Consider the following 27191-nt stretch of genomic DNA (forward strand, 5'->3'; position numbering starts at 1 on the left):
TCCTTCCACCTATCATATTCCCAGCGCCCCTCCCCCAAATTCCACCCCCCCCTACCTTTTATCTCAGCCCGCTTGGCACATCAACCTCATTCCTGAAGAAGGGCTGATGCCCGAAATGTCGATTCTCCTGCTCCTCAGATGCTGCCTGGCCTGCTGTGTTTTTCCAGCACCACATTTTTCAACTCTGGTCTCCAGCAACTGCAGTCCTCACTTTCTGCTATGTAACCTGATAAGTTGACAGTAGTGTTGTATTGGCCGCTAGAGTTCTTTGTAAGTGCCAGTGAAAAGGTAATAAGTGAAACATATTTTCAAAGCACCATTGCTTTTCCCCATAGGGCATGGCAAGCCATGGCAGACATTTTCTTAATATCTGCTTAGTAATTCAGTTGAAGGGTTGAAGGTATTTTACTGATTTCATTAAGGTTTTTGGCTTGTACATCTTCCTTTGAACACTTTTGGAAATACTTTTGTAGAACCAGGTAGCATGCAAGACAACACTTTTCACTGTATCTCGGTACATGTGACAACAGTAAATCAAGCTCAAACTCAAATATGTTCTAGGAAGCACCCGTGGTAGCAAGGGCAGCACTATTCCTGGAGTGTGCCCGGTTTGTACACCGTTGCAATCGTGGAAACTGGCCAGAATGGATGAAGGGACATCACGTTAATATCGCTAAAAAGGGTTTATCCCGAGGAAGATCACCTGTGGTTGGAAATAAGCGTAATCAGAAATTACAGTGGAAAGCAGCAAAACTCTTCTGCCAGTGGGGTGAGGTAAGAAACAAAGATTTAGCGTAATAAATAACTTTTTTTAAATATGTGTTGATGTATGTCTGTATTATAGTCTTCATATCTAAAAAAAAGTCTCAAATAATGTGTGCAGTTTTAAAATTTTGTTTATTGCAGCAATACATGATACCAAAAGAACAGTCCGTGCAAATCTAACAGGGAAAAAAACCACAGAAGGAGAGATTTTGAGTTATAAGCAACTAATCCTCTATTGTCTGCTGCTGCAAAGCTTAATATTAGAATTTAAGGGAGGGACCTAAACCAAACCAAGACAGAGTACGCATAGATTATTTGCACTGGTAAATAAATTGAAAATACAATTAATTTATTTTAAGATAAACATGCAATATATTTAAATAGGGTTGAGAAGTTATTATGGCAGCATAGGAGGCTATTTGGAGTCAATACCAACTCTCGATTGACTGATCCTGTTAGTGTTAATGCTTGAACTATCTCCATAACAAGCAAGTTCATTTCTGTCAAGCTCTATACAACTTCCTTCCAAATATTTCCACTTCCACTGTTCACATAGGCAGTAAGTTCCATGTTATTATCACTCGCTGCATCAAAAAAAGCTCTTCCTTATGTCTCTCTCTGTATTTCTTACCCCAAATTGTAAATGTCTGATCCCTTGTTTTGTATCAACAACTAATGGGAGCAACTTTTCCTTTAACTAAACCTGCTGTAATATTCTACACTTCTATTTGATCTGCCCTCATTCTCTTTTGCTCTAAGGAGAGCAGCAGTTTCTCTAACCTAACCTTGTAAGTGATGTCACTCATTGCGAGAGTTATTCTGGTAGGTGCTCTCTCAAGGACTATCTCACCCTTCCTAATGCTATACTCTAAGGCCCAGATCCCCCAGTAGGAAGGTAATGTTACTCATGCCCTCCTACACATTAACAGCACAGAGGTGGAATGAGTGGAGAGTGTCAAGCTCCTCGGAGTGGTCATCCACAGCAAGCTTTCTTGGACTCTTCATTTGGATGCACTGGTTACAAAGGCCCAACAACGTCTCTTCTTCCTCAGGCAGCTGAGGAAATTTGGCATAATGGCGAATACCCTTGTCAACTTTTATAGGTGTGCCATCAAGAGCATTCTGTCTGGATGTACCACTAGCTGGGATGGCAACTGTACCATTCAAGATCAGAGACGGTTACAGAGAATGGTGATCTCAGCCCGGACAATCACAAAGGTCAACCTCCCATCTATAGATTCCATCTACCAGGTCCGCTGTCAAGGAAAGGCCGCCAGCATTCTTAAAGTTCCATCCCAATGTTTTTCTACAACCTCTACCATCGGGGAGAAGGTACAGAAGCCCGAACACATGCACCAGCTGGTTTCGTAACAGTTTCTACCCTACTGTTGTTATAATACTGAATGGACTCGCAAACTCTTAACATTCGCTTGTACCTGTGTTTTTGTTTTTGCTGCTGGTTACCTATTATTTACTATCTATGGGGCGGCACGGTGGCACAGTGGTTAGCACTGCTGCCTCACAGCGCCAGAGACCCGGGTTCAATTCCTGACTCAGGCGACTGACTGTGTGGAGTTTGCACATTCTCCCCGTGTCTGCGTGGGTTTCCTCCGGGTGCTCCGGTTTCCTCCCACAGTCCAAAGATGTGCACGTCAGGTGAATTGGCCATGCTAAATTGCCCATTGTGTTAGGAAAAGGGGTAAATGTAGGGGAATGGATGGGTTACGCTTCGGCGGGTTGGTGTGGACTTGTTGGGCCGAAGGGCCTGTTTCCACACTGTAAGTAATCTAATCTAATCTAATCTAATCTAATCTAATCTAATCTAATCTTTAACTCTGTGATCTGCCTGTTTTGCTCCTAAGACAAACTTTTAACTGTGCCTCGGTACACGTGACAATAAATTCAATTCAATTCAAATTCAAATTCAAATCCAGTAATCATTGCAGCAGGATAGTCTTGAGTTGCACATCTGTACAATACAGACGTCCTGATACAGTTGACTCTGCAGAAATTGCCTGCAAAGTTAAACTATCCGATACTAATTGCCCAACTTGTTAAATCTTAAAAACATCCCCTAATGAGTTGGAATCTGAGACCACCCTGCCACCACAACCACACCCTCTCCAAGCCTTGACATTCCTGTAAGTGAGTGCAATTCCTCCCCAACTTCTAAGCTGAGATCTCCTCACTCACCCAGACCCAACTTCGCACTTCTCTCCTTCTTCCCCAACCCCCACCCCACCAACCTGTCACCTCTTCATCAATACAAACCAGATCCACCATTACCCAACCTTCACTTGATGCCCCGAATTCCCTTCACCCAACTGCTACCTTACACCCATTACACCAATTTGCCACCCTATTCCCTTAACCTATCGCCTCATTCACCTGGCACTCTATCTCCACCGTGTGGGCATATCTTCCCTTCGTGGCTGTCCACGTTTTGAAGGCCTTTAAATCACAGAACACAGCATGCGCTCGTGCAAAGGTTTCCACATTCATCCTCCCTGCTCCTCTCTTCTTGGATTCTTAGACTTGTGTACCTTCCTTCATGCTGCTCCAAGGTTAGATGGGAAGATATTCCTGAAGATTCTGTAGTCACAACATTACGCATTCCTATCTTTTATTCATTAACCTATGTCTTGAATGTAATGGTTTGCCATTTCAAGAGCAATATTGTATTTCTATATTGTCCTAAATGCAACAAAACGCAACATGGCAAATCGCAGGTACATTATAAGGCAAAATTTGACACCATATCACCTAAAGCGATATTAAGACAGATGAGCAAAAAGCTTGGTCAGAAAAATATAGGTTTATACAAGATATCTTGAAACAAGGCAGAGATGTGAAAATTTGAATTCCAGACCTTAAGGTCTTGGGAACTGTAGACACAGTCACTACTGTTGGAACAATTGCTATTGAGAGTTCTAAAATGTAGACCTGGAGGAACACCAAGCTCAGAGTTTGTGGAGCTGCAGGAGAGGTAAGGTCAAGGAAGAGTTCTAAACTAATGATAAGAATTTTTAAACCAAGGTGCTGCTTAATTGGGACCCAGTGGAGGTCAAGACTGTGTTGCTGGAAAAGCACAGCAGGTTCAGGCAGCATCCAAGGAGCAGGAGAATCAACGTTTCAGGCATTCTTCATTCCTGATGAAGGACTTATGCTCGAAACGTTGATTCTTCTGCACCTCAGAGGCTGCCCGACCTGCTGTGCTTTTCCAGTATCACACTCTCAACTCTGATCTCCAGCACCTGCAGTCCTCATGTTCACCCAGTGGAGGGGCGACGGGTGGCATGTAATTTTCAGAGTTTGCAAGACCACTCCAAAAAGCAATGGAAAAGCAGACATCTATATCTTCAACACAGTCAAACAAAGGGGATGTTATGCCATTTAATGTAACTAAAGTTATACAATTGCAATCCATCTCTTTGAAACCAATGTTAAAGAGGAATTTCTTTTTCATGGTATGAAATTACCTTCAGTAATTTCCAGAGGGATGCCCTTGTCCAAGCTTTGAATGGAAATGAAACCCCACATACTATATACAGAAATGCCATCCCATGTACTACGATGCTAGTACAAACACATCTTTAAACATTTTGTTCTCCGTGAAATCACTATAACAGCCTTTACTAACTAAGCCAATACACACTAAATAGAAAAGCTTTTCCAAAAGGGAGGGTGTGCAATTAACATTTTAAGATGATCCTATGTTCTCCAACATGTTGCTTTGTCTTAATGACCATTCCTGAAGGGATTTTATGGTACTACAGCAAACTTTGTTTTCACTGGCACCTTATCGATAAGCTTTCTTGATAAACCGGCATCTTTTGTATCTAGAAAAGTACAAGCTGGTCAGGAAGCATCCAAACAGCAGGAGAGTCAACATTTCGAGCATAAGCTCTTCATCTGGAATGTCACATTCCTGATGAGGGGCTTCTGCTCGAAACATCGACTCCCCTGCTTCTTGGATGCTGCCTGACCGACTGTGTTTTTCCAGCACCACATTTGTGACTCTGGTCTCCAGCATCTGCAGTCCTCACTTTCTGCATACCTTTGTATCTCTCAAATACTATAATCTACTGCGACGTCTGATTAGTTATGCTATAAATAAGGATTAACAGTGATGCAAAAATCCCCTGAATTATGTTTTTATTACTTATTGTGTGTTTTTACAATGACTTTAGCAGATGTGTTGATGTTTTACATAGATTTTTTGAGGGATATCGATGTCTTGAAACTTTGCTTGATCAGGGTTTACTGACGTTCTGTCTACCTCTTGAATATCCAGAATATTTGATCAACTGGTACATTCCTGGTCCCACAGGTGCCCATTAATAAAATGTTTAATAATTTTCCATGTTCCTTAAATGTAATAGATTGTAGTTGTTCTGTTCAGACCTCAAGGATGAAGATGGTGTTACAATAAAATACCTGACTAAAACTACAACCTTGTCCAAGGTAGCAGTAGATGGTAACATCAACTCATTGGGTGAACACTTTGTGAATGAAAATGAATCACTAGAAGATCAGAGATTACATGCCCCTAGTTTCTGGATGTGCAGATTCTGTTTTTCCACTTCCCATTGAATTGTGTCATTCAGTTTTTCCTCATTTCACGCAGTATCTCCCAGGTGAAGACAGGATCCTACTGTGTGGATCCACCTTACAGGTCCAACCTTCTCTACCTCGCCCTTCGCCCCTGACCCAACATGTAGTGATCTCTGGTTGAACCACTGGCAGTTGTCTCTCTCTCTTTCTCTCTCTCACTCTCTCACAGAGAGAACAGACGTGTGGTCCTCTGAGACTATAGCAACTTTACCTTTCTCAGGTGGTTCTCCTACAATGCATGTTTATTAAACATGATTTGGCTGTAACGCAATTAGTGAATTGCGAACTTTTTTTTTATAAAGCAAACCCCCATCCGCTGTTAGGTGAGTCCATCTCCGGCGTGAGCAGAAGAGCAAACCCTAGCCTCGGGATCCTCTGTCTGCAAATTGCAAATTCAGTGTGTTCAGCTAAAACAGGAATGTAGTCAGCTCTACAAGCCTTGAAACTTAGCTTGAAACTGGGAATTGTAGTTTACATTTAGAAGGAATTTTACTTCAAACTCGGGGAGAATCTTGAGGAGGACTGGACTTCAGTGTTGGCATCACGCGGTCAGTCAGCTTGCACGCTTTCTGTTGAAGGGTCTTATCAAAGGTACAGTGCTGCGGTCAGTGATTTTAGTGTTAAAGTGTTAAATTTACTGCATTATTTCATTAAAATGTATGATTTATCTAGATTGTGCTATCATTAGTGTTAGACTAACTACTATTTTTGTTTCGATTTTTACTGATATTTTTGGTGATTTGCTCCTAACCCTATTTTCCCCATAGGCCCCCATTATTTATATTGTGCGATTTTCTATAACACGGTGTTGCACGGGGACGCAACTACTGCATTATAGGAGAACTACCTGTACTGTGTGGATAATATTGTGCATGATACTACACAGACAGGGAGAGGATAAACAGTGAAGTGAATAGTTAACAATGCTTATAATCTGACTGTGTACCACAGTATGTTGCTACTCAAACAGAAATCAGTTTCTGTATTATGTTTACTGCTTTTAAATTGCTCTTCTGAAGCTTTTGGTTCTTGATTCGTGACAGGCTATTGGGAACAGGCTGAATGAACTGTGCCATACAGAGAGTGAAAGCCCAGCAAACATACTGAGTTTCATTTATGATGATGAGACTAAACGAAGATTGAGGAAAGAAGATGAAGAAGAAGACTACCTTGACGACAGTATGTCTGAGTTCTTTTTTTTTTGACAGTAGCAAAATTGCTGGAAATCTGAAATGGAAGCAAACAGGCAACATCTCTGCAAAGAGGAAAAGAATTACAGTCGCAGTAATGTTTGTTTCTTCAACGTAAATTGCCTTTAATGCAGTTGAAGAATTTAGACCATTATTTGTAGAACTCAAACTTTCCTCACCTGTACTGGCTATAATATGATTAATTTAAATGGTGCTGCTCTTGCACAATGTTTGTATAGTGTGAGATCAGAACTATTGAGTTATATCAGAACCTCCTGTAATTGTTTCAGATTGATAACCTATCATCAGAGCTGGAAAAGCTATAGATTGGACAGTTTTTAAGCAAGTACAAAAGCAGGGCAGAGTCAAGGGGGGGCAGTGTGGAATGGTGGTGGGAGATCAAAAGGGAAGGACTATTTTACGTGGTACGCAGGAAGAACTGAATGACAAGAGGGGTGATCATACAAGGCAAGAGGGTTGGGAATGGACAAGTAAAGAAACAAAAGCTGGGACCAGAATATGTATAAATAGGAAAAGCAGAATATCTTCAACAGCTTCTATCCAAAATAAATGTAATCGGCTCAGAAGTTATGATCTGCACTGGTTGAATTCAGTGTTGGTGATTCCATAAGTCTGTAAAGTCCCTAGTTGCAAGTCAAGTGTTGTTCCTGCATTCCATTTGACTCTTATCTGAATTCTCCCACTCTGATCCTTCTGTCCTCAGCCTCCTATACTGGTTCAGTGAAACAAGTCAATAGAATGGACATTTGGAAGGCAAAGATGTTGCATCTAGACCCCTCTTGGCATCCCCGGATCCCACCAGACCTTGCTGAAATTTATCTCTCAATTCTTGGTCACCTCCTGCACCCTCCACAAGCTGGCCTTGGTGAGAGTGCGGCCCTCATCACCAGATGTTTGGCAATCACCTCAGGAGGAAGAGGAGGAGGAGGAGGAAAAAGTGGATGAAGGGAGGAGGCATCCAGCCAATGATCTTTTTAGACAGGCTGTCCATTAACACCGAAGTCATTTCCATGAAAGTTACCAGGTCACTGATTTTCCACACCTACACCTTACCATCGCTTTGTAATTGCCAAAGTCCTGAGATAACAGACACCACAGAGCTAATGCTCTGTATTAAATGTATTCAATAACACAACTGTATTACATAAAATACTCAACTGTTCACCCTTGTGCTTGCTTTGTGGATCCCTTTACCTCACCTAGAGTTTCTGCACAATACTAATCCATGGCAGCAAGCCAGATCAGCTTCTCACATTCCCCGGGGACACTGCAGATGGCATCCTTCAGCAGCTCTGGGACTCAAGGGCCCAGCCTCAGGCTATACCCTGACATGGGCATCAGCGATCTGGACTGGCAGGCTGATGGGCAACATCACATACTAGGTTCTGGAGTGAACGTGAAATGGGTTGCAGAAGGTGCATAAGGCAGGAAAATAACACATATTAAGTGGTATAGTCTCTCTGATGTCCATGCTAATACTGTACAGCACTGTGCACTTCAATGGGTGTAGGTGAGGGTCTCTGCTGTTATTTTAGTATTGTGACCTTCTAAAATGAACCATTTCATCCAGCAAAAGAGCATGAAGTATATTAGTGAGTGTGTTGGGTATCATCGCTGAATATTTAGGTGTAAATGAAAGCTGAGAAATGTGGGGGTGAGGATTGCAGCAGTATGTGAAGTTCAAATACAGTGCATGAAAGTTAGATACGAATCTATATTGCTTAAATAAAAAATTGTCAGTGGTGATGGCATGAGACATTGAGCACTATATGATGTTGGTGCTGGTGGGCTATACAAATTAGGGAGGAGTTCACTGACCTTAGCCACTTAGTTCAGTTAGTTGAACTTCTCCCAACACTGCCTTCAGCTCCTAAGGCCATAGTTCAGGCATTATCTGCTCCTATGAACTTTCAATCGTCTTCTAGAGTCTTGGCCCCTGGAAACAGAGTATATATCTATTTTCTTCAATCGCTTGCTTGAGGTATCCATCAATTCCTCAGAGGAACAAGGACCTTTTGCAGTATTACTCCAATTGTTCATGCACTACCAGTGTTTTCCAATCAGTTTAATGATCGTCAGGAGCAAGAGTGTTCCTCCCTTTTCATATGCTGGCTTTAGAACTGGTGATGACCTTCAGTTAATGCTCACCTCACATGAATTTGACCCATCCTGAGAGTACAGCCAACTATCATGGAAATGAGAATGCGACACTTACTGCCTGCAATATTTTCAAATGACAGTGGTTAATCGAGTGCCATGATTCTTATGCTCACTGATGAGTATTTTTGGAGTTTGGCGCAGAGGATTCTGGGCATGGGCAAATTTTCTAGACTGTTCTGTTCTTTCTTGGGATCAGGCTGCTCAACTTGGCTCTGAAACTCATTGCTTACAATTACTGAGTTGTACTATGAAACACAATTGTCATTTGACAGACCTGACATAAGGGAAATCTGCTTTTAGGCACTCTGTGCTTTAATGAGAAGTTACTTCGAGTCATAGAAATATCCAGCACGGAAACAGACCCTTCGGTCTAACACCACCATGCCGACCAGATATCCTAACCTAATGTAGTCCATTTGCTAGCACTTGGCCCATATTCCTGTAAATCTTTTCTATTCATATACCCACCCAGATGCCTTTTAAATGCTGTAATTGTACCAGTCTATTCATTTCTCCATATAGCTCAAATCCTCCAACCCTGGCAACATCCTTGTAAACCTTTTCTGAACCCTTTCAAGTTTCACAACATCCTACCAAAAGAAAGGAGACCAGAACTGCATGCAATATTCCAACAGTGGCCTAACTAATGTCCTGTACAGCTGCAACATGACCTCCCAATTGCTATACTCAATGCTCTGACCAATAAAGGAAAGCATACCAAACACCACCTTCACAATCCTATCTACCTAATGACTCCACTTTCAAGGAACAATGGATGTAGGTTTACTTGGTGAGTTGGAAGGTTTGTTTTCAGATGTTTCATCACCGTACTAGGTAACATCTGTGAACCTCCAGATGAAACCTAAGGGTCAACTCTTACATGTTCATTAGCACATTGTCATCACAGCACCTAACAGAAATGCACCCATTGCTGCATTTTCTTACAAATAACCTGTGCACAGGTACTCTTCACTACATCCACAATGTCACAAAACTCGCTTTGTGGCAATGTCTTGTTTCAGTTAAACTCTTCAAAAGGCATAATTTGGACTGAAACCTCTAGCTCAAATAGGTGGTCTGCTGGATTTTTAAATTATGAATATAAAAAGCTATTTGGCCTCTTGCTTTTATAAATGCCTATCTTATTTAGTTTCTTTTAGAAGTACGAAATGCCTGAAAATGAACTTTCCAGCTCAGCGAGCAAACCTACTTCCAGAACCTCAACCTGAGCTCCAAATTTTCTCCAAACTTGCTAATAAGAAACAATTTTATGACATTCAGTATATGGATTTGAAATGCTATATCTGATAGGGAAGTGAAAACACATTCACTGATTCTGTGGTAATTAGAACCCTCTTAAACAACTTTGTTCCAAACCAATATTTCCTGACCTCTCATCATTTCAATGTTTTGACAGATACTGTTAACCCCACCAAATGTGGCTGTCCATTTGCATTAAAGATGGCGGCATGCCAACTTCTTCTAGAGATAACAACATTCCTTCGGGAAACCTTTCCCTGTTTGCCTCGACCACGTACGGAGCCTCTTGTTGTGAGTACTTTTAATATCTGTTTAGTATTGTCAGAAAAGCACCATGCCAAAGAAAATATGACCAAACCACCCTACTTTAAAATAAAGTCCAGAAGCCAGGAAAACAAACACAATGTCGTGTAGTTTCTACTTAAATCACAATAAAAATAAACACTACATTTCAAAAACATGAGAACCTTCCACTCAGTTCTGCCGATTAGAAATCGTGCTTTCCATGTTTATCTCAATTGTGTCTATGTCCATACAACAGGATTTGGAAAGCTGCCGACTCCATCTGGATCCTGAACTAGATCGGCACAGATATGAACGGAAAATCAGTTTTGCTGGAATTATTGATGATGATCAAGATTCAAAGGATTCGCCACATAGCAGCAGTCATACCCTCAAATCGGATACAGCCTGTGAAGAGAAAAAAGGTCAGAAAGGAAGGTTTTTTACCAAGTGATTTAGAAATGGTAGATTCAATAAAGAATAACTACAACCTAATTATAAGTATTGTCTTATTAAGATCTAATTATAAGCAAGTTCTTGCTCTTCATGAAGGCATCAGCAATTGTAGTTACTTTAACTTTCCACTAAAACTGTCTACCTTACAAATGCTGTGGAGGTGCTGCTGATGGATTCGGGTGGACAAAGTCCACCGCACCAGGTTATAGTCCAACAGGTTTATTTGGAAGCACTAGCTTTCGGAGTGCCGCTCCTTCGTCAGGTAGCTAGTGATGAAGACGCAGCGCTCCGAAAGCTTGTACTTCCAAATAAACCTGTTGGACCATAGCCTGGGGTTGTGTGATTTTTAACTTTGCTGAAAAATGTGTTGCTGGAAAAGCGCAGCAGGTCAGGCAGCATCCAAGGAGCAGGAGAATCGACGTTTCGGGCATAAGCCCTTCTTCAGGATTCTGACAAACCTTACAAATTAACAAGGTGAATAAGACACTTGAGGCACTTGCCCAGTCCTAATTCTTCAGTTACTGCTACTTGGGAATTGCTACAGTTTTCAAAACGCAGTAGCTCAATTTACCGCCAGTGGCAAGATAAAACACTCAATCAAACATTACATAGTCTCCCCTTAATATTTTAGTTGATGGATGCCACATGCCGGTATTAGAAGCAGGAATAGAATTGAATAGGAGACCAAGACAATCCTATTGCATAGAGTATAAATTGCTGAAAATATTGAAATAGCACAAATAAAAAGTCTGATTTTGGGCTACACTGATTTAAATTTCTACTTCAGAGAGGTACCTTCTAGATATGGAGTGGAGTTGGTAAATTCGATGCACATCAACTGCAAAAGATACATATATTTCAAGAGAAGCAAGAAAGGAGCTCCAGAATTCACATAAAGATCAATGCAACTGGCAAGCACTCAAATGTAGCAAGATGAATTTATTAACATCAGGGGAAACAGTGATAAGTTAAGACCATGTATTTTTTCCAAAATGTTTAGAAAACACTGTTCATAATATTTACTTAATATCCACCCATCTGGTTCACTCATGCCCTTAGGGAAGGAAACTGCCATCCTTACCTGGTCTGGCCTACATGTGACTCCAGACCCACAGCAATGTGGTTGACTCTTAATCACCCTCTGGGCAATTAGGCATGGGCAATAAATGCTGGCCCTAGCAAGCGATGCCCTCATCCCGTGAGTGAATTAAAAATAAACTTCAGGCAACATATGATGGTGTGTAAAGTTTAGATTAGATTCCCTACAGAATGGAAACAGGCCGTTCAGCCCAACAAGTCCACACCGACCCTCTGAAGAGTAACACACCCAGACCCATTCCGCCACATATACACCTGACTAACACACCTAACACTGTGGGAAATTTAGCATGGCCAATTCACCTGCCCTGCACATCTTTGGATTGAGAGAGGAAACTCACACACACACAGAAAGAATGTGCAAACTCCACACAGACAGTTACCTGGGGCTGGAATCAAACCTGGGTCCATGGTGCTGTGAGGCAACAGTGCTAACCACTGAGCCACTGTGCTGTCCCATACAAGTCCCATAAAGTCATACAAATTTCTCACAGCGACCTGCAACTAGGACAAGACTTATTATTTTTCATTTCTGATGTTTGTATAGTTTCATGTAATCAAAATAATTAAATTACTTATCTCAACATAATAGTTAGTTCAGTTAAACTGCATCCATCCAAATGCTTTAAACGTCCAGTAAGGTACTGATAATGGACAAAATAATGTTGAACTTGCAAATGGAAGCCATTGAAAACATTTTGAAAACTTGGAGCAAAGCAAGAAAGTTCCACATTGAATTTTGAAACTGTGTGAAAACCCATTGCCTGACAGTGGGCTCTCCTTAGGACCAACTGAGAGAGGGATTAGTTTGGCACATCTGTGAAATCAAATACAGGTATGCTTCCCACACAAGGCAAAGTTTGGATTCATGCCAACTGTGTCACTGTTCTAATCTTTTGCAAAGCGATTTGCATATCTGAAGCAGGAAGTTGATGCTGTGTATATCATTCCCCTTTTAAAACCATTTTTTACATTCTGCTAATCTGCCTTTAAACAACATTCTCACCTGCTCCATTAAAAAGCACCTGTGGTCCAAAATCTTTAGTCCGACTTACTCTTCTGCCTTTAACTTAGTTGATATTTTTGTCTGTTTATGCTTTGGTTCATCACCTTGGGATAATTGTCTGTTTTAATTGTATCATCTAAATGTTGGTTCAGCAAAAGAATTTTCTGTAAATATGCTGATTGTGCTTTCTCTAACACAAATAGAAGTGTTTAGCTATTGTCTTTTTACATTAATTTTGTTCTCTCAGTAAAAAGGGAAAAATATAGAGCACTCTTATACTTCCTGGTCAATTATAGAATGTGAAGTGAATTTAAAGAGACCCTTTTTATATAAACCTTTATTTAAGTAAATGTAATACCATATTAACAGAGTTATTTGAATGGTTGATTTTATTTTGAATGGTATTAAATATGGCTTCTTCTTCAAATGAGATATGGTGGTAGAATTTGAAGTCCCTTTTGTTTTTAACGCAGAGTTTAGAAAATTTCTGACAAAATAACTTCGCACTCCAATCAGTTGTGTAGTCCGATCATTCTCATTCACTTATCAAAACTGGTAAATAATTGATGGTTTGCCTGCATTTTGTGTGAGACATGGTGTCAGTAGCACTGCAATTTGCAATATGTTGTATCATTATCTTAGGAGCAAGCAGAAAAGTAAGACCAGGAGGCTCACGTCTACTTCAGATAAAGGGGGCACGAAGTTTTCGAGTAAAGAAGGGTGGTTCCTTATCAAGCATACGCCGAGCTGGAAGCTTGAAGAGCACAAAGCTTTCACGGCAGGACTCTGAGTCTGAAAATGAAGAAGTTCTATTATCTCAAAGCCATGACACAGTTACTGACATTGGTATTTTCTCAAGATATGTCTATCTTTGAGCAGTTAAATGCTGGTTATATTTAGTGTAAAAAGATTGTACTGTACTTTGATTTTTCTCCCTGTTTTGACAGGCAGCCCCTGGAGTACAAGTGAACCTAGTATTGAACCAGAAGGACTGAGCACAGTTGGAACAGAAGAAAATTACCATAGAAACATGACATGGTTGCCAGTATGTTTAAAGGATTTTCATTTACTTTCATCTATTTCAGGAGTGTCAAGCTTGAAGTTCATCACTTGTACTGAGCCAAGAATCACAGTAATGTGAAAAGAAGGAGCGATGCATTAATAGCTAACTCATATGTTTGAATTATTATTTGTTTTGCTTGCACTGACGCTCCACTGAGTATACATTATGGCTATTGCTTTCTACAACAAAAGCAACAATTTGTGTATATACAGTGCTTTGAATGCACTTAAATATTCCAAAGGGCTTTACAGAGATGTTATAAAACAAAATATGACACTTCATAAGAAATATTTGTGCAGAAGACCAGGAGCCTATTTCAGCTTTGGATCAGGAAACGGGTCGGTATCAGTAGTTAAGGTGCAGGATTTTAGAGGGGTCTGATAAGGATGGTCTTAGTGTTCCCATGGTTTAAATGGAAAAAACTTCTGGTCATCTCTTGCTGAATGTCTGACAAATAGTCTCACAATTTGGAGATAATCGAGAAGTTGAGAGACCCTAGTGGTGCTAAAGTTGTGCTGAGTGTCAAGTGGATGTCCGTGTCCGTGGAAACTAATTTGCCTTGGGTTGACGCCTCTTAGGAGCAGCATATAGATGAGAAAGGAGAGGGCACCAGAGGAAATTGTGCACGAGCCAGAAGGGAAAACCATTGCACAGTTTTTTCTCACTGCAGTTTAATATGAATGAATCCAGGATAACGTAGCGCCACACAAATGGACAGTGGGAGTGGTGTTGGAGGATGATCGTGTTACCAAGTATATCAAAGATTGAAGAGAGTAGGGTTCATTTATCTTTGTGGAAATGTCATTAATACCTTGATGAGAGTTCTGTCGGTACTCTGGCAGCAGCAGAGTCCTGATTATACAGATACAAACACACAATTCTGGGAAAGATTCTGGCTAAGATTTCACATTCAGCAATGAGATAAGCAAATATATGTACTTCGTTTGGATAGCATGAATGTTCCTGATAGTCATAATTTAGAAATGCGATTGGAATGCAACTGAACAAGAGTGAGAAATATAGAATGTAATAAAGTTTGTAATTTATTTGTGAGGTGAATGACGAAACAACTCAGAATCTAGAATCAGGTTAGAGGAGTGATGACTGAGCAATATTATAATCTAAATTAATTGCATGCCTTTTTCTTGTTCTTACTGAGATTAATGAATTTTTCTGTCAATTCAATACATGAGTATTAACAAGATTGGTTTACAGGAGAAAGTGAGGACTGCAGGTGCTGGAGGTCAGAGTTGAAAAGGATGGCGCTGGAAAAGCACAACAGGTCAGGCAGCATCTGAGGAGCAGGAGAGTCGACATTTTGGGTCATGGCCCTTCATCAGGAATGTGGAGGGAGAAGGGGGCTGAGAGATAAATAGGAGAGTGGGGTAGGTTTGGATAGACAATAAGTGGATGCAGGTGAGGAGTGATTGTGATTGGTCAGACGGGTGGGTGGACTGGATAGGTGGGAAAAAAGAAGACAGGTAGGACAGGTCAAGAGGGGGGGTGCCGAGTTGGAGGATTGGATCTGGGATGAAGTGAGGTGAGAGGAGATTTGGAAACTAGTGAAGTTGATGTTGATGCTGTGTGGTTGAACAGACCCAAGGCGGAAGACGAGGTGTTCTTCCTCCAGTTGTCAGGTGGCTTTGATTTAGCGGTGGAGGAGGCCCAGGACTTGCATGTCCTTGGGGGAGGGTGCTACCTGAAATGTTGAATCTCCTAAAGAGGTCCTCAGATGCTGCCTGATCTGCTGTGTTTTTCCAGCACCGCACTCGCATTTATAATGTTCGACAAAGTTTTAAGTGCACACCCAGTTGTAAATGTTGCATTTGATGTTACATTTGGAGGCATTGATTTTGTGCTGTCCTTACCTGCTCTGTTGCCACTTGACTGTTCTCTGCTTGAAGATAGAGAAATCTCTATTTGGGCTTGACCAAGGTGGTTTTTTTCACCCGGTCAACTTGCAAGTTCCAATATTTTCCGATTGCTTTATAATCTAAGCTTGGGAGGTTCTGCACAGTGAGCTCCCTTACACTGCTGGCTGTAGAGCACCGTCTTTTAACTATGTGAGAATCCTGCATGTGAACTACATGACCTACACAGTGATGCTGTGTTGTGGTAAGCCTGCCCCCAATGCAGTGTAAGCAGCACTTAGCAAGCATGAGAGTTTTACCACATCATCTGATCTTATAAATATATTTCACAAAGTTAAATTGCACTGCTTCTGCTTATGTGATGCCAGTGTGTGTTGAACAAGTAACACTTGCAAAACGAATGATTTCCCACGGCTTGGTTGAATTTATGAGACAAACTCCATGCTCTTTCCAGAGTCTGACAGTGGGGCTGAAATTACTTGAGGCTGAGCTTGCTTTCACCAGGCAGTGGTTGATTTTGTCATAGTGTTGTTGGAGTTGATATCCCCAAGGTAACAAGACCTCTGTCCTGACAGAAATGTGTGTTGCTGATAGTAACTATGGTGCCATTGGGCATGAGGCAGGGTGACATAAGATCACTGTCTCTTTCAAATTTATTGACAAGCCAAAGTATTCAGAGGCTACAGTAAAGTGATCAAAAGAGGCTGAATGACTTCCAGATTAGGTGAAGTAGAATCATTCATGATCAAGAGTTTATTCAGTAGCTGCTCTATAATCTTTGTGCAAGCCTTGAGCCTTTGCAAGTCGAGCTACCATCTGTCCTGAAATGAATGTACACTCTTATGTCAAGAACATTAAATGTATGTTAGGGCATGGCTGGAAAGTATACAGTAATCAGAGCAAATACATATACATTTGGTGCTGTTTGGCATCAAATAACAAATCAGTTTCATCATACTGATCACCATGTCACAATGAAATGAGTGAATTACATTGATCGTCTATTCAGAGCAACTATATTTATACAGAACCTTAAACAAGCCTTTCCAATTTACTGTGTTCAAAGCCTTGACTCGGTCAGCACACAAAATATGGAAATCTTTGTTCTGTTCACAAGACTTTGCCTGAATTTGAGTTGCTGTAAAGATTATGTATATTCTTCCCCAAATCAACAGAAGCAGCATTGACTCTGTATATCCTGAACCTCAATGAGGTGAGTGACAACCTCATGATCCTTGCAAGATCCTGGTATCGATTAGAAGTGATATTCCACATTGATTGCCAGGTAGGGGTTTGCGTCGTTTCTTTTTGTAAAATACATGCATTCTTGAGGTGTCAGGACACAGCACACTGGTTCTAAATAAGGCAGAGGGGACCTAGTGAGTTTCTTAACCATGACAGTCCCTTGAATATGAAACTTTCAGTTGGGATATCATCAGTTTATATCAGCTTACCCAAAGAAAGCTGTTTTGTGGCTTTTGTGACTTCGTGCACATATGTTTGGAAAGGCAAGGACTGATTAGGGATAGCCAATATGGCTTTTTGCATGGAAAATAATGTCTCACAAGCTTGATTGAGTTTTTTGAAGAAGTAACAAAGAGAGCAGAGCAGTAGATGTGATTTATATGGACTTCAGTAAGGCATTCGACAAGGTTCCCCATGGGAGACTGATTAGCAAGGTTAGAGCTCACAGAATACAAGGAGAACTAGCCATTTGGATACAGAACTGGCTCAAAGGTAGAGGATAGAGGGTGGTGGTGGAGGGTTGTTTTTCAGACTGGAGGCCTGTGACCAGTGGAGTGCCACAAGGCTCAGTGCTGGGTACCCTACTTTTTGTCATTTACATAAATGATTTAGATGCAAGCATAAGAGGTACAGTTAGTAAGTTTGCAGATGACACCAAAGGAGTCACAGGTAGATAGGATAGTAAAGAAGGAGTTTGGTATGCTTTCTTTTATTGGTCAGAGTATTGAGTACAGGAGTTGGGAGGTCATGTTGCAGCTGTACAGTACGTTGGTTAGGCCACTGTTGGAATACTGCATACAATTCTGATCGCCTTCCTATTGGAAAGATGTTGTGAAACTTGAAAGGGTTCAGAAAAGATTTACAAGGATGTTACCAGGGTTGGAGGATTTGAGCTATAAGGAGAGGCTGAACAAGCTGGGGCTGTTTTCCCTAGTGCATCAGAGACTGAGAGGTGACCTTATAGGGGATTATAAAATTATGAGCGGCATGGATAGGGTAAATAGGAAAAGTCTTTTCCCTGGGGTTGGGGAGTCCAGAACTAGGGAGCATTGATTTAGGGTGAGAGGGGAAAGATATAAAAGAGACCTAAGGGGCAACTTTTTCATACAGAGGGTGGTACGTATTTGGAATGAGCTGCTAGAGGAAGTGGTGGAGGCTGGTACAATTGCAACATTCAAAAGGCATTTGGATGGGTATATGATTGGGAAGGGTTTGGAGGGATATGGGCCAGGTGCTGGCAGGTGGGACTAGATTGGGTTGGGATATCTGGTCGGCATGGACGGGTTAGACCGAAGGGTCTGTTTCCATGCTGTACATCTCTATGACTCTATGCTTGAGCAGGGTCACAAGCAGGTTCTTCGACAATGCAGTGCTATGGAGGTGACAGTGGTATCATTGCATACTATGAGCTGTAGTTTAAGTCATTTCTGAGGTGCTCAAGAAAGAACATCATGCTAATTTGCTTGGAGCTGATTAACATCAATGATATGTTTAAAATCATGAAGCGTTTTGATGGAGTAAAAAATAAAAGTAAATGGTTTCTGTGGTTGGAAAACCAGTCACTACTTGGTACAGTTTAAGATGTTTGGCAAAAGGTGGCATCAGGGTGCCATTATCAGGCTAGCACAATGGCAATCTTGTGGCACAGCGGTTAGCTCTTCTGCCTCTTTTGAGGGTTTTCTCTGGGTGCACTGGTTTCCTCCCACGGTCGAAAGATTTGTGGGTTAGATGGATTGGTCATGCTAAGTTACCCCGTGATGTCCAGGAATGCATAGACTAGGTGGGTTAGGGTTACAGGGATAAGTTAGGGGATTGGGTCTGGGTAGGATGCTCTCCAGTGGACCAAGTAACCTCTCCCTGCACTGCAGGGATCCTATGAACCAGAGATGGTATGTAGAGAAAAGCTTCACAGCACATTATAAGTTAAAAGCAGGTTTCATTAAAAAAATAAATATTGTGAATGCTGGAAATCTGACATGAAACAGAAAATGGAAAAGTACTCTGTCACTTTGGCATGGACAGTAATCAACCTGAAAGATTAATTCTATTTTTTTGTGCACAGCTGCTGCTAGGCCTGCTGTGTATTTCCAGCTTCTTCTGAAACAGATTCAATTGTGAATTTCAACCTATTTTTCTCAACAACCTGTTCAGGAATGTTCATACACACCTCACGTCCCAGTCCAGGGTTAGGGATACCACCACTGCATCACAAGAGGGCCCTGCAATAGTAGCTTTCACATGTGAATTGAATAAATCATTTCAGTTGTGAAAATTGCTAGCAATGGGCTTAGATCTGAGGAGTGGGATTAATTGGACTGTTCTTCAAAGTATACTCAATGGGCTGAATCATTGCTTTTATGTGCTGTAACATGCTGCAACACTATGTGGTGAAAATGTTTAGCATTGTGTTGTCAGACTTCTTCATTTTGACTGTTACTCAGATGAAGCTATTTTTCTGGATCTTCTACTAACACTAGCGTCCTTTTCTTCAGGTTATGATTTTACTGTGCAGCCAACAAAGCTTCATCTGCTGCCATATTGATTACTGCCACCCTCGCTGTTATCAGCATCACAGCCGATCTTGCGCTCGGCTTGTGCGGGCAATCAAGCTCCTGTATGGAGACACTGTGGATTCAGTCCGAGATGATGACACTACAAACAAAGTAGGCTTGAGGGCCAAGAAATCGAAAGAGGTATTCATAATTCTTCAACTCTATCATCTTTTGGATGCAAAGGCTCTGTTTATCTGTGTTCTTACTGCTAACTTCATTAAGTTTTTAGTGGTGCTTGTTTGACATTTGAACTCAACGCAATAGTGAGCACCATGCTTGGCTTAATGTTTCAGTTTTTAACCTACATGTCATTTGAAGCAGTGGTTCATTTTTGGAAGTGTCATTTTTTTTCTTGTTCTGATTCTGTAGCAGTTTCTGAAGAAAAATGAGTAGCTTTCTTGGTCGTTGGCTGAGATTTTTCCTTCAGAAATCCAACCAAAGACAAATGAACAGGTCACTCATCTCAATATAGTTTACGTGGTCTTAATCTACAAAATAATGGTAAACTCGGTGTGGTCCTCAACAAGTTCCCTTAGGCCTGGACTAAAGCTCTGGAGATATGACTTCAAATCTGGTAACAAGTCAATCATGGACAAGGAAGCCTCTTTGACCCTATCCTTACTAAAGTAACTTCATAGAAACATTTGTCCAAGACAGTATAGTTGTGAATGAGAATGTACAATACTTATGGATACAAAGCTGCACAGTGTGTCTTCACTTTGAAGAAACTCTCTACTATGCTAAGTTCAGAGATTTAGAATGGATTCATTTTCCTTTTCAAACTGGCAAGTAGCTGCTGAAGAGATCGGTGGAGGGAGCTCAAATATTTACAATTTATATAAATGAATTAGATGAAGGGACAAAAGGTATGGTTGTTGAGATGGATAAATTCTTGATCAGTCAAGGAATCTAGGGTTTTGGGGAAAACACAGGAAAGTAAATATGAGGAATGTTGGATCAGGCATAATCCTATTGAATGACAGCTGGCTCGAGGGGCTAACTGGCCCATTTCTTATGGTCATGCCAAATTTGCTAAAGATAAGTAGGAAAGTAAGCTGTGAAGAGGAAGCTACAAAGAGATATGCATAGTTAAACTTAATGGACAAAGGTATGGCAAATGGAGTAAATGTGAAAAAATGTGAAATTGTCTCTTTCAATAAGAAGGAAAAAAAAGAAGCTTACTTTGACTCTTCCCACTATCCAAGGCTTGAGGCACACCTTCCAGGTGAAGTAGCGATTTACTTGCATTTCACTCAGTTTAGTTTACTGTATTCTCTGTTCAGGATGTGTGGTCTCCCCTGCACTGGGGAGATGAAGCGCAGAATGGGGGACTGCTTTGTGGAGCGCCTACATTCCATTCACCACCATGCTCCCTGGCCAACATCTCTGCCTCAGGCTTGCTGCAGTGCAAGCTCGAAGAACAGCAGCTCGTTTCCCACTTGGGGCATTACATCTTTCGAGACTCAATATCGAGTTCAATAATTTTAAAGCCTAAACACCATCTTCCCTGTGCTTCCCTCATACTGACACCCCAAGGCCATTGGCTGCTTTAATCACAGCCAACCCATTTTCATCCACTAATGGTCCCCTTTTCTTTTCCCAGGCTCACACCCATTATCCATTCCTTTGTCTTCCCAACTCCACCCATCATTTATTGATCTCACACCCCACCACCCCTCCAAACCACACCGTCAAAATCTTCAGTATCCATGCCAACGTTTTCCGAGTTACAATCAGTTCTGAAGAAGGGTCACTGAACCTGAAACATTGATTCTGCTTTCCCTCTGCAGATGCAGCTATTTCTGTTTTTGTTTCAGATTTCCAGCATCCTCAGTTCTTGTCTTTATTTTCTCTCAAAGGTCATCAAATTCAATAATTTGGAGATGCCAGTGTTGGTCTGGGGTGGACGGGTTAAAAATCACACAACACCAGGTTATACTGCAACAGGTTTATTTGGAAGCACTAGCTTTTGGAGCACTGCTCCTTCATCAGGTGGTTATGGAGGTTAAGATCATGCTCATAGAATTTACAGCCAGAGGAGTCCAGTGATATGGAGATGTGATACAGTAATTAACACACACTCTTACATACTCACACACCCACACAGACCCTCCCTCATACACAAGCTCTTTTTCATATTTACACACATACACCCCCTGCACACACCCCTACACCGACAACACACCCTCTCACACATACCCCATTACACTCACACACAAACTCTATCACATACACTCACACCCAGACCCAACCACTCACTCAATCTGTTGCTCCGGCATGCGCACACATGTAAGCTTTTGGGGTGAATCTGTTTTTGCAGAATTACATTACATTTTATTTTGCTCCAAAACTGCATGAATCCATGTAAAATTCTGGATTTACAGAGGGTTTGTCAGTCTGACATATCATTGGGACACAGACAGACCTCATACCAATTGTTTAAAAAGCTGAGCTAACTTGAGAATGTAATTTAGAAGAAGTTGTGAGATTTACATATGAAAGAACAGAAACCAGCATATCCCATTCTAAAAGATTAAAGTTTTAATCTAAGATTGTTTACAGTATCACATCTCCATGACACTGGACTCCTTTGGCTATAAATTCTGTGAGCATGATCTTATTCTCCACAACCACCTGATGAAGGAGCAGCATTCCGAAAGCTAGTGCATCCAGATAAACCTGTTGGACTATAGCCTGGTGTTCTGTGACTTTGTTAACCAAATTCAATAACTAACTTTAAAGCACAATTAAATATTTATTGATTATCTCTTCCCCTCCAGTGCTCTGAGAAATCATGTTTACGTACACCTTCTTTAAAAAAACGAATACCTGTTACAAGTTTGGAAGGAAAAAAGGATTCTGGAATGTTGAAATATATCAGGACTCAGGTATGTTTATAAACCTACGTGCTGCTCTTTTTCTTTGCTATTCTGGGACTAAAATCTGCATGTTTATAATTTTATCAATGGTTGTTCAGTCAAGGTGTGATAATTTTTCCCCTTTTATTGCTCTCACAAAAGCCCCAACAGTAACCATCGCTGTGATCCTTTGGTACATTAAATTTATTCTTCCTTCCCCATATTTTAATGCTTTCAAGGATCTAGCTTTACCACACTCCTATTTCTGTTGTTACCTCCAGGTCACAGCATCCATTCTCTCCCAAGCAATCCCAGCCTTGGGTGACTGTCTGTGTGGAGTTTGCACGTTTCCTCCGGGTGCTCCTGTTTCCTCCCACAGTCCAAAGATGCACAGGTTAGATGAATTGGCCATGCTAAATTGCCCATAGTGTTAGGTGCATCATTCAGGGTGAATGTAGGGGAATGGGTCTGGCTGGGTTTCTGTTTGGAGGGTCGGTGTGGACTTATTGTGCCGAAGGGCTTGTTTCCACACTGTAGGGAATCTAACCTAATCTATATTCAGGACACTTGACCTAGCATGACCTTACTACTCCTGTGATATAAATCACATATGAGAACATTGCTGGTCACTTCATTGTATGGTTCTCCACCCATAACCCCCTACCCCCTCGCATCACTCCTTTTTGTGTCTCCCTCTGGAAAATATCCCGCCCACTTTGTTTACAACAAGGCATTCAAGATCCCTAGTCTATCCTGAGGGCCTCTCACCTTTCTGTTGTTTTTGATCTGTACAACCACACCCTCTCAAACTTCGATGCCCAGACCCCATTAAAAGCATTACTCACTCTCTTTCACCGTCTATTTTGCCATTCTATGATCATAACTGCTCTTTGAACACCTCATAGAGTCATACATCCTTGTCCTTAAATACCATTAATTCTTTTGGTTAACAAAAATCTAATAATCTCACATTTAAAGTTAATTCTTTATCCCGCAGCAATTAATGTTTGGAGAATCCCACTCATATGACTGACACTATTTGTCTCACTCTACTGTGTAAGACTATTTTATCATTTCACTTGTGAAAAGCCTGGCCATAACTATTATGTCAATCACTTTTCCCTAGACTTTCTCATAAGTGGATAGAGTTCTTCTTATCTACCCTGTTTACTTCCCTTAAATCGCCAGCTGGAGAATACCCTCTGTTGTGATTGAGTTTTGAGTGGTGTACTGATTCGTTTCCATCCCACCCCTCACTGCTCATAATAAATTGGAAATTTAACCAGAGTTCAAATATGGACAATTATATGCATTTTCAATTGGATCTTGTTCAGTATTAGAAATAATTCAGCTATGTTTCTTTAGTTAAAGAATCACAAGTTTAAAACAAATGGGACAGCACAGTGGCTCAGTAGTTAGCACTGCTGCCTCATAGCACCAGGGACCTAGGTTTGATTCTAGCCTTGGGTGACTGTCTGTGTGGAATTTGCACGTTCTCCCCATGTCTGCATGGGCTTCCGCCGGGTGCTCCGGTTTCCTCCCACAATCTAAAGATGTTTAGGTTAGGTGAATTGGCCACGCTAAATTGTAGTGTTCAGGGATGTGTAGGTTAGGTGCATTAGTCAGGGGTAAATGTAGAATAACAGGGTGGGGGAATGGGTTTGGGTGGGACACACTTCGGTGTGGGCTTGTTGGGCTGAAGGGTCTGTTTCTACACTGTAGGGATTCTTTCAAATAAAATTTTAATACAAATAGAAGTTAACCAACATGCAAAGAATATTAACAAAAAGCATTTAGATGTGCAAAGATAGATTTAACTTGGATATCAAACTTAACATGAGGCTATTATGGGCAACAAACACATTGTGGTCGAACACCCCTTAGAAGATATCAAATAACAAATACAATTAAGGTGGGTACCGTGGATTTCTCAACAATCCCTCCTAGATGTTAGTGACATTGTGGCTCATCAAATCTAATTAAAATGTTATAGGAGTGGTGACTTTGTACACTTTTTACTGTACTCCTGTACTTGAGTGCATGTCACAATAAAATCTAAATCTAAGGGATTATCATTCCTCACTTTTGATGACCCATTCTAGAAACTCCCTCTGAAGCTGCTCTGTTATGGAGGGTCTCAATGACTGCTCACATTCTGGTTATTCAGCTTCTTTTTCCAAGCCTGCAAACTGCAAACTCTGTCAAACTACCATCACTTAATTCACAGGCTCAACTCCAGTTTTTCACAGAAAGCTTCACCAAGCCCGTGGGGCTTTACTCCTCAGTTCTAACCTCACACAGTTGCACAAAACAAGTAGTTGTGTGGTTTCCTTCAGATTTCCACACAATTGCACTGAACTATTAATGGCGCACGGTTTCTCCTGTGCTCTCCACAGCTCCTTGGAGTGTTTTGAAACCCTGACTGTAACTGCCTAGCTGCTGACTAACTCCAGGAACCTCTCCCCAAGTTCCAGAAACACAGACCAGTTTGACTTCTCACAGAGATGCGAACTTCACAGATTCAGTGTAGTTTAATTGATCTTTCAGCTTTCCTGAATGCAACTTGCTCATGACTCAGTCTATGCTCTTCTTTAACTAACTATTGCCCAGAACTACTCTTCGAGTGACCCCGAGCAGGTTTGAGCAGCTGACTGAAAATCTTACAATAGCCCCTACCCTTGTATCAAGGCCAATACGACCACAACTAATGTTGCTGAAACTGATGCATGCACTGCTTCAAATCGTGTGTGTGCAGATTTCAGGGACCATGGTGATAATGGGTTAGGAGTTAAGAGATTGAGCAGGGGAGAGGCGAGAGAGGTTGGGACCAGAATGGAGAGGGACAGATTCTGAGGATCCGGGAATGTAGGACAGAGATCAGGATCTGGGGAGGAAGGGTAGGGGAATGTGCCAGGCAGGGGTGGAGGCTCAGTGGGAGTGGGATATGGAAGGAAGAGAGACTGGGAGAGGTCCTCCTGGCTCCTGGGCTCCTCTTGTTGCCCCTTCCCATATCCCATGATTCCTAGGCTGTCTTCGCTTCTCCCTTCAGGGTTGCCCTCTGTCCTCACACCATCTCACTACCATTGAAGCCCAGTTTAAAATGGTGCACACTTCCCACGCATGCGCAGTAATGCGTTTGCGCATTTTGTCTCAAGTAAGTCGATGTGGTGATGTCACTGTTTGGAACCCTGCATTCCTCAATGAGCACCCATGCATAGTTTCCCACAACTGCCAGTGTCAGCAAACCCTGTCCTTGTGGAGCAGTCATATGTAGCAATCAGCTGTGGCACTCAGATGTAGAAACCCTTGGAATTTTCTGTCATCTCAATGTTAGTATTCAACAAATGCCAGCTCCGACAGCACAGAAATACATGGGATAATAATCACAGCCAGAATGGCTTCCATACACACCACAGACTCTGTTCCTTCGCCATTGACAGTAACTCCCTCCTTTGCAACTGACTGAGGCAGAACCAGACTACTTATCGCTTTGATGTCATGCTTGATCCCAAGTTGAACTTCTAACCATATCTACCTGACCTCTAAGGCTACCTATTTCTACCTTTGTAACATCACCCAACCTGACCTGTGCATCAGCTAATCTACCACTGAAATTGTATTTCAATGATTCTGCCTCTCCATCAATTTTAAGCCATTTAAAATTCTGCAAGTGCCATTCACCAATATCTCAGGTGCTCTGCTTTTCTGTATTGGCTCCTTTTTAAGTAATATGCTGGGTTTTATAACTGTTGTATGAAACAGTGGCTCTGTTGCTGTTGATGTTACATTGGTTCCATTCATTCTGCTGATGTTGAACACACTCAGAGAGTGGAAACAAAGAGTTCTCCTCTAGCTTTCCAAAGGAACAGATGTATCTGTATCAGCACCTTAAGGTCCTGGTATTTATGTCTTATCAAATGTAGTTGTAACTATTAATTTCAAGCAAGAAACTTAGTTATTTAAGAACAATGTCTATTCTGTAGATAATCTATAGTGGAGTATCCTCTTCCACTAATCATTAGATATGTCCAAGACAAAGATCGTGAAACATGAATTAAGTAAAAAAGTAATACTTATCAAAAGTTGGGAAGTTTTACTAACTTTTATTGAACCAGTGTGAGTCTTGCCTCCTGATTAAATCTTGGGTGGGTCTCCTCGCTCTCTGTCAATTTGGATTTAGATATCTCTTTTTCTTGCTGTATACAATTAACATACAGTGTGGCAGCAGGATAATATGGCGTGATAACACAAAATGCAACAAATTGCACTCCACTCGCATGCTCATAAGTAACAAGAGAGAAAGAAAGAAAGGTTATGTAACAATAAAACTAATTGATTCATTGGACTGTTATATAATTTGAAATAGATTGGCTCCTTTTCGGCGTAATTGTGCAATTAACAAGTTAATGCCATATTAAAAGTACTATTTAATATAAGGCACACAACTCCAGGTTAAAGCTTCCATCATTAACTTTCCTTCACACATATATGTTTTTTATGACCAAGGAGGTTAGTGAGTCTGAAGATAGTTGCAGATAACGTACCATTTGAAATGTATTGTCTTCACAGCAATAACTCTGTCATTAACCCTCAAATTGCAGCTTTGTACATTGTCCTAGGTTATGTAATTTGCTTCAATTGTCAGATAAAAATCTATCTACATCTTCAAAGATGCAGCCACATGAGAGCAGTTTCTGACACTGAGTAAAATTAAACAGACTCAACATTAGGTTGAATGATTAGTGAAATT

The 27191-nt window shown here is 41.2% G+C and overlaps 1 protein-coding gene across 1 annotated transcript in view; it reads left to right on the forward strand.

The window, feature by feature from the left end:
• LOC122551900 (protein unc-80 homolog) overlaps nucleotides 1-27191 on the forward strand; it is a 284010-nt gene that overhangs the window by 149490 nt on the left and 107329 nt on the right. Inside the window, exons 24-31 of the mRNA XM_043694468.1 lie at nucleotides 562-774; nucleotides 6423-6558; nucleotides 10168-10301; nucleotides 10552-10717; nucleotides 13495-13698; nucleotides 13800-13897; nucleotides 19524-19724; nucleotides 22364-22471. Of these exons, the coding sequence (XP_043550403.1) occupies nucleotides 562-774; nucleotides 6423-6558; nucleotides 10168-10301; nucleotides 10552-10717; nucleotides 13495-13698; nucleotides 13800-13897; nucleotides 19524-19724; nucleotides 22364-22471 (1260 nt within the window). The remainder of the gene's footprint in view (nucleotides 1-561; nucleotides 775-6422; nucleotides 6559-10167; nucleotides 10302-10551; nucleotides 10718-13494; nucleotides 13699-13799; nucleotides 13898-19523; nucleotides 19725-22363; nucleotides 22472-27191) is intronic.

The sequence above is a fragment of the Chiloscyllium plagiosum genome, chromosome 7 (assembly GCF_004010195.1).
Source record: "Chiloscyllium plagiosum isolate BGI_BamShark_2017 chromosome 7, ASM401019v2, whole genome shotgun sequence".
NCBI classification, from domain to species: domain Eukaryota; kingdom Metazoa; phylum Chordata; class Chondrichthyes; order Orectolobiformes; family Hemiscylliidae; genus Chiloscyllium; species Chiloscyllium plagiosum.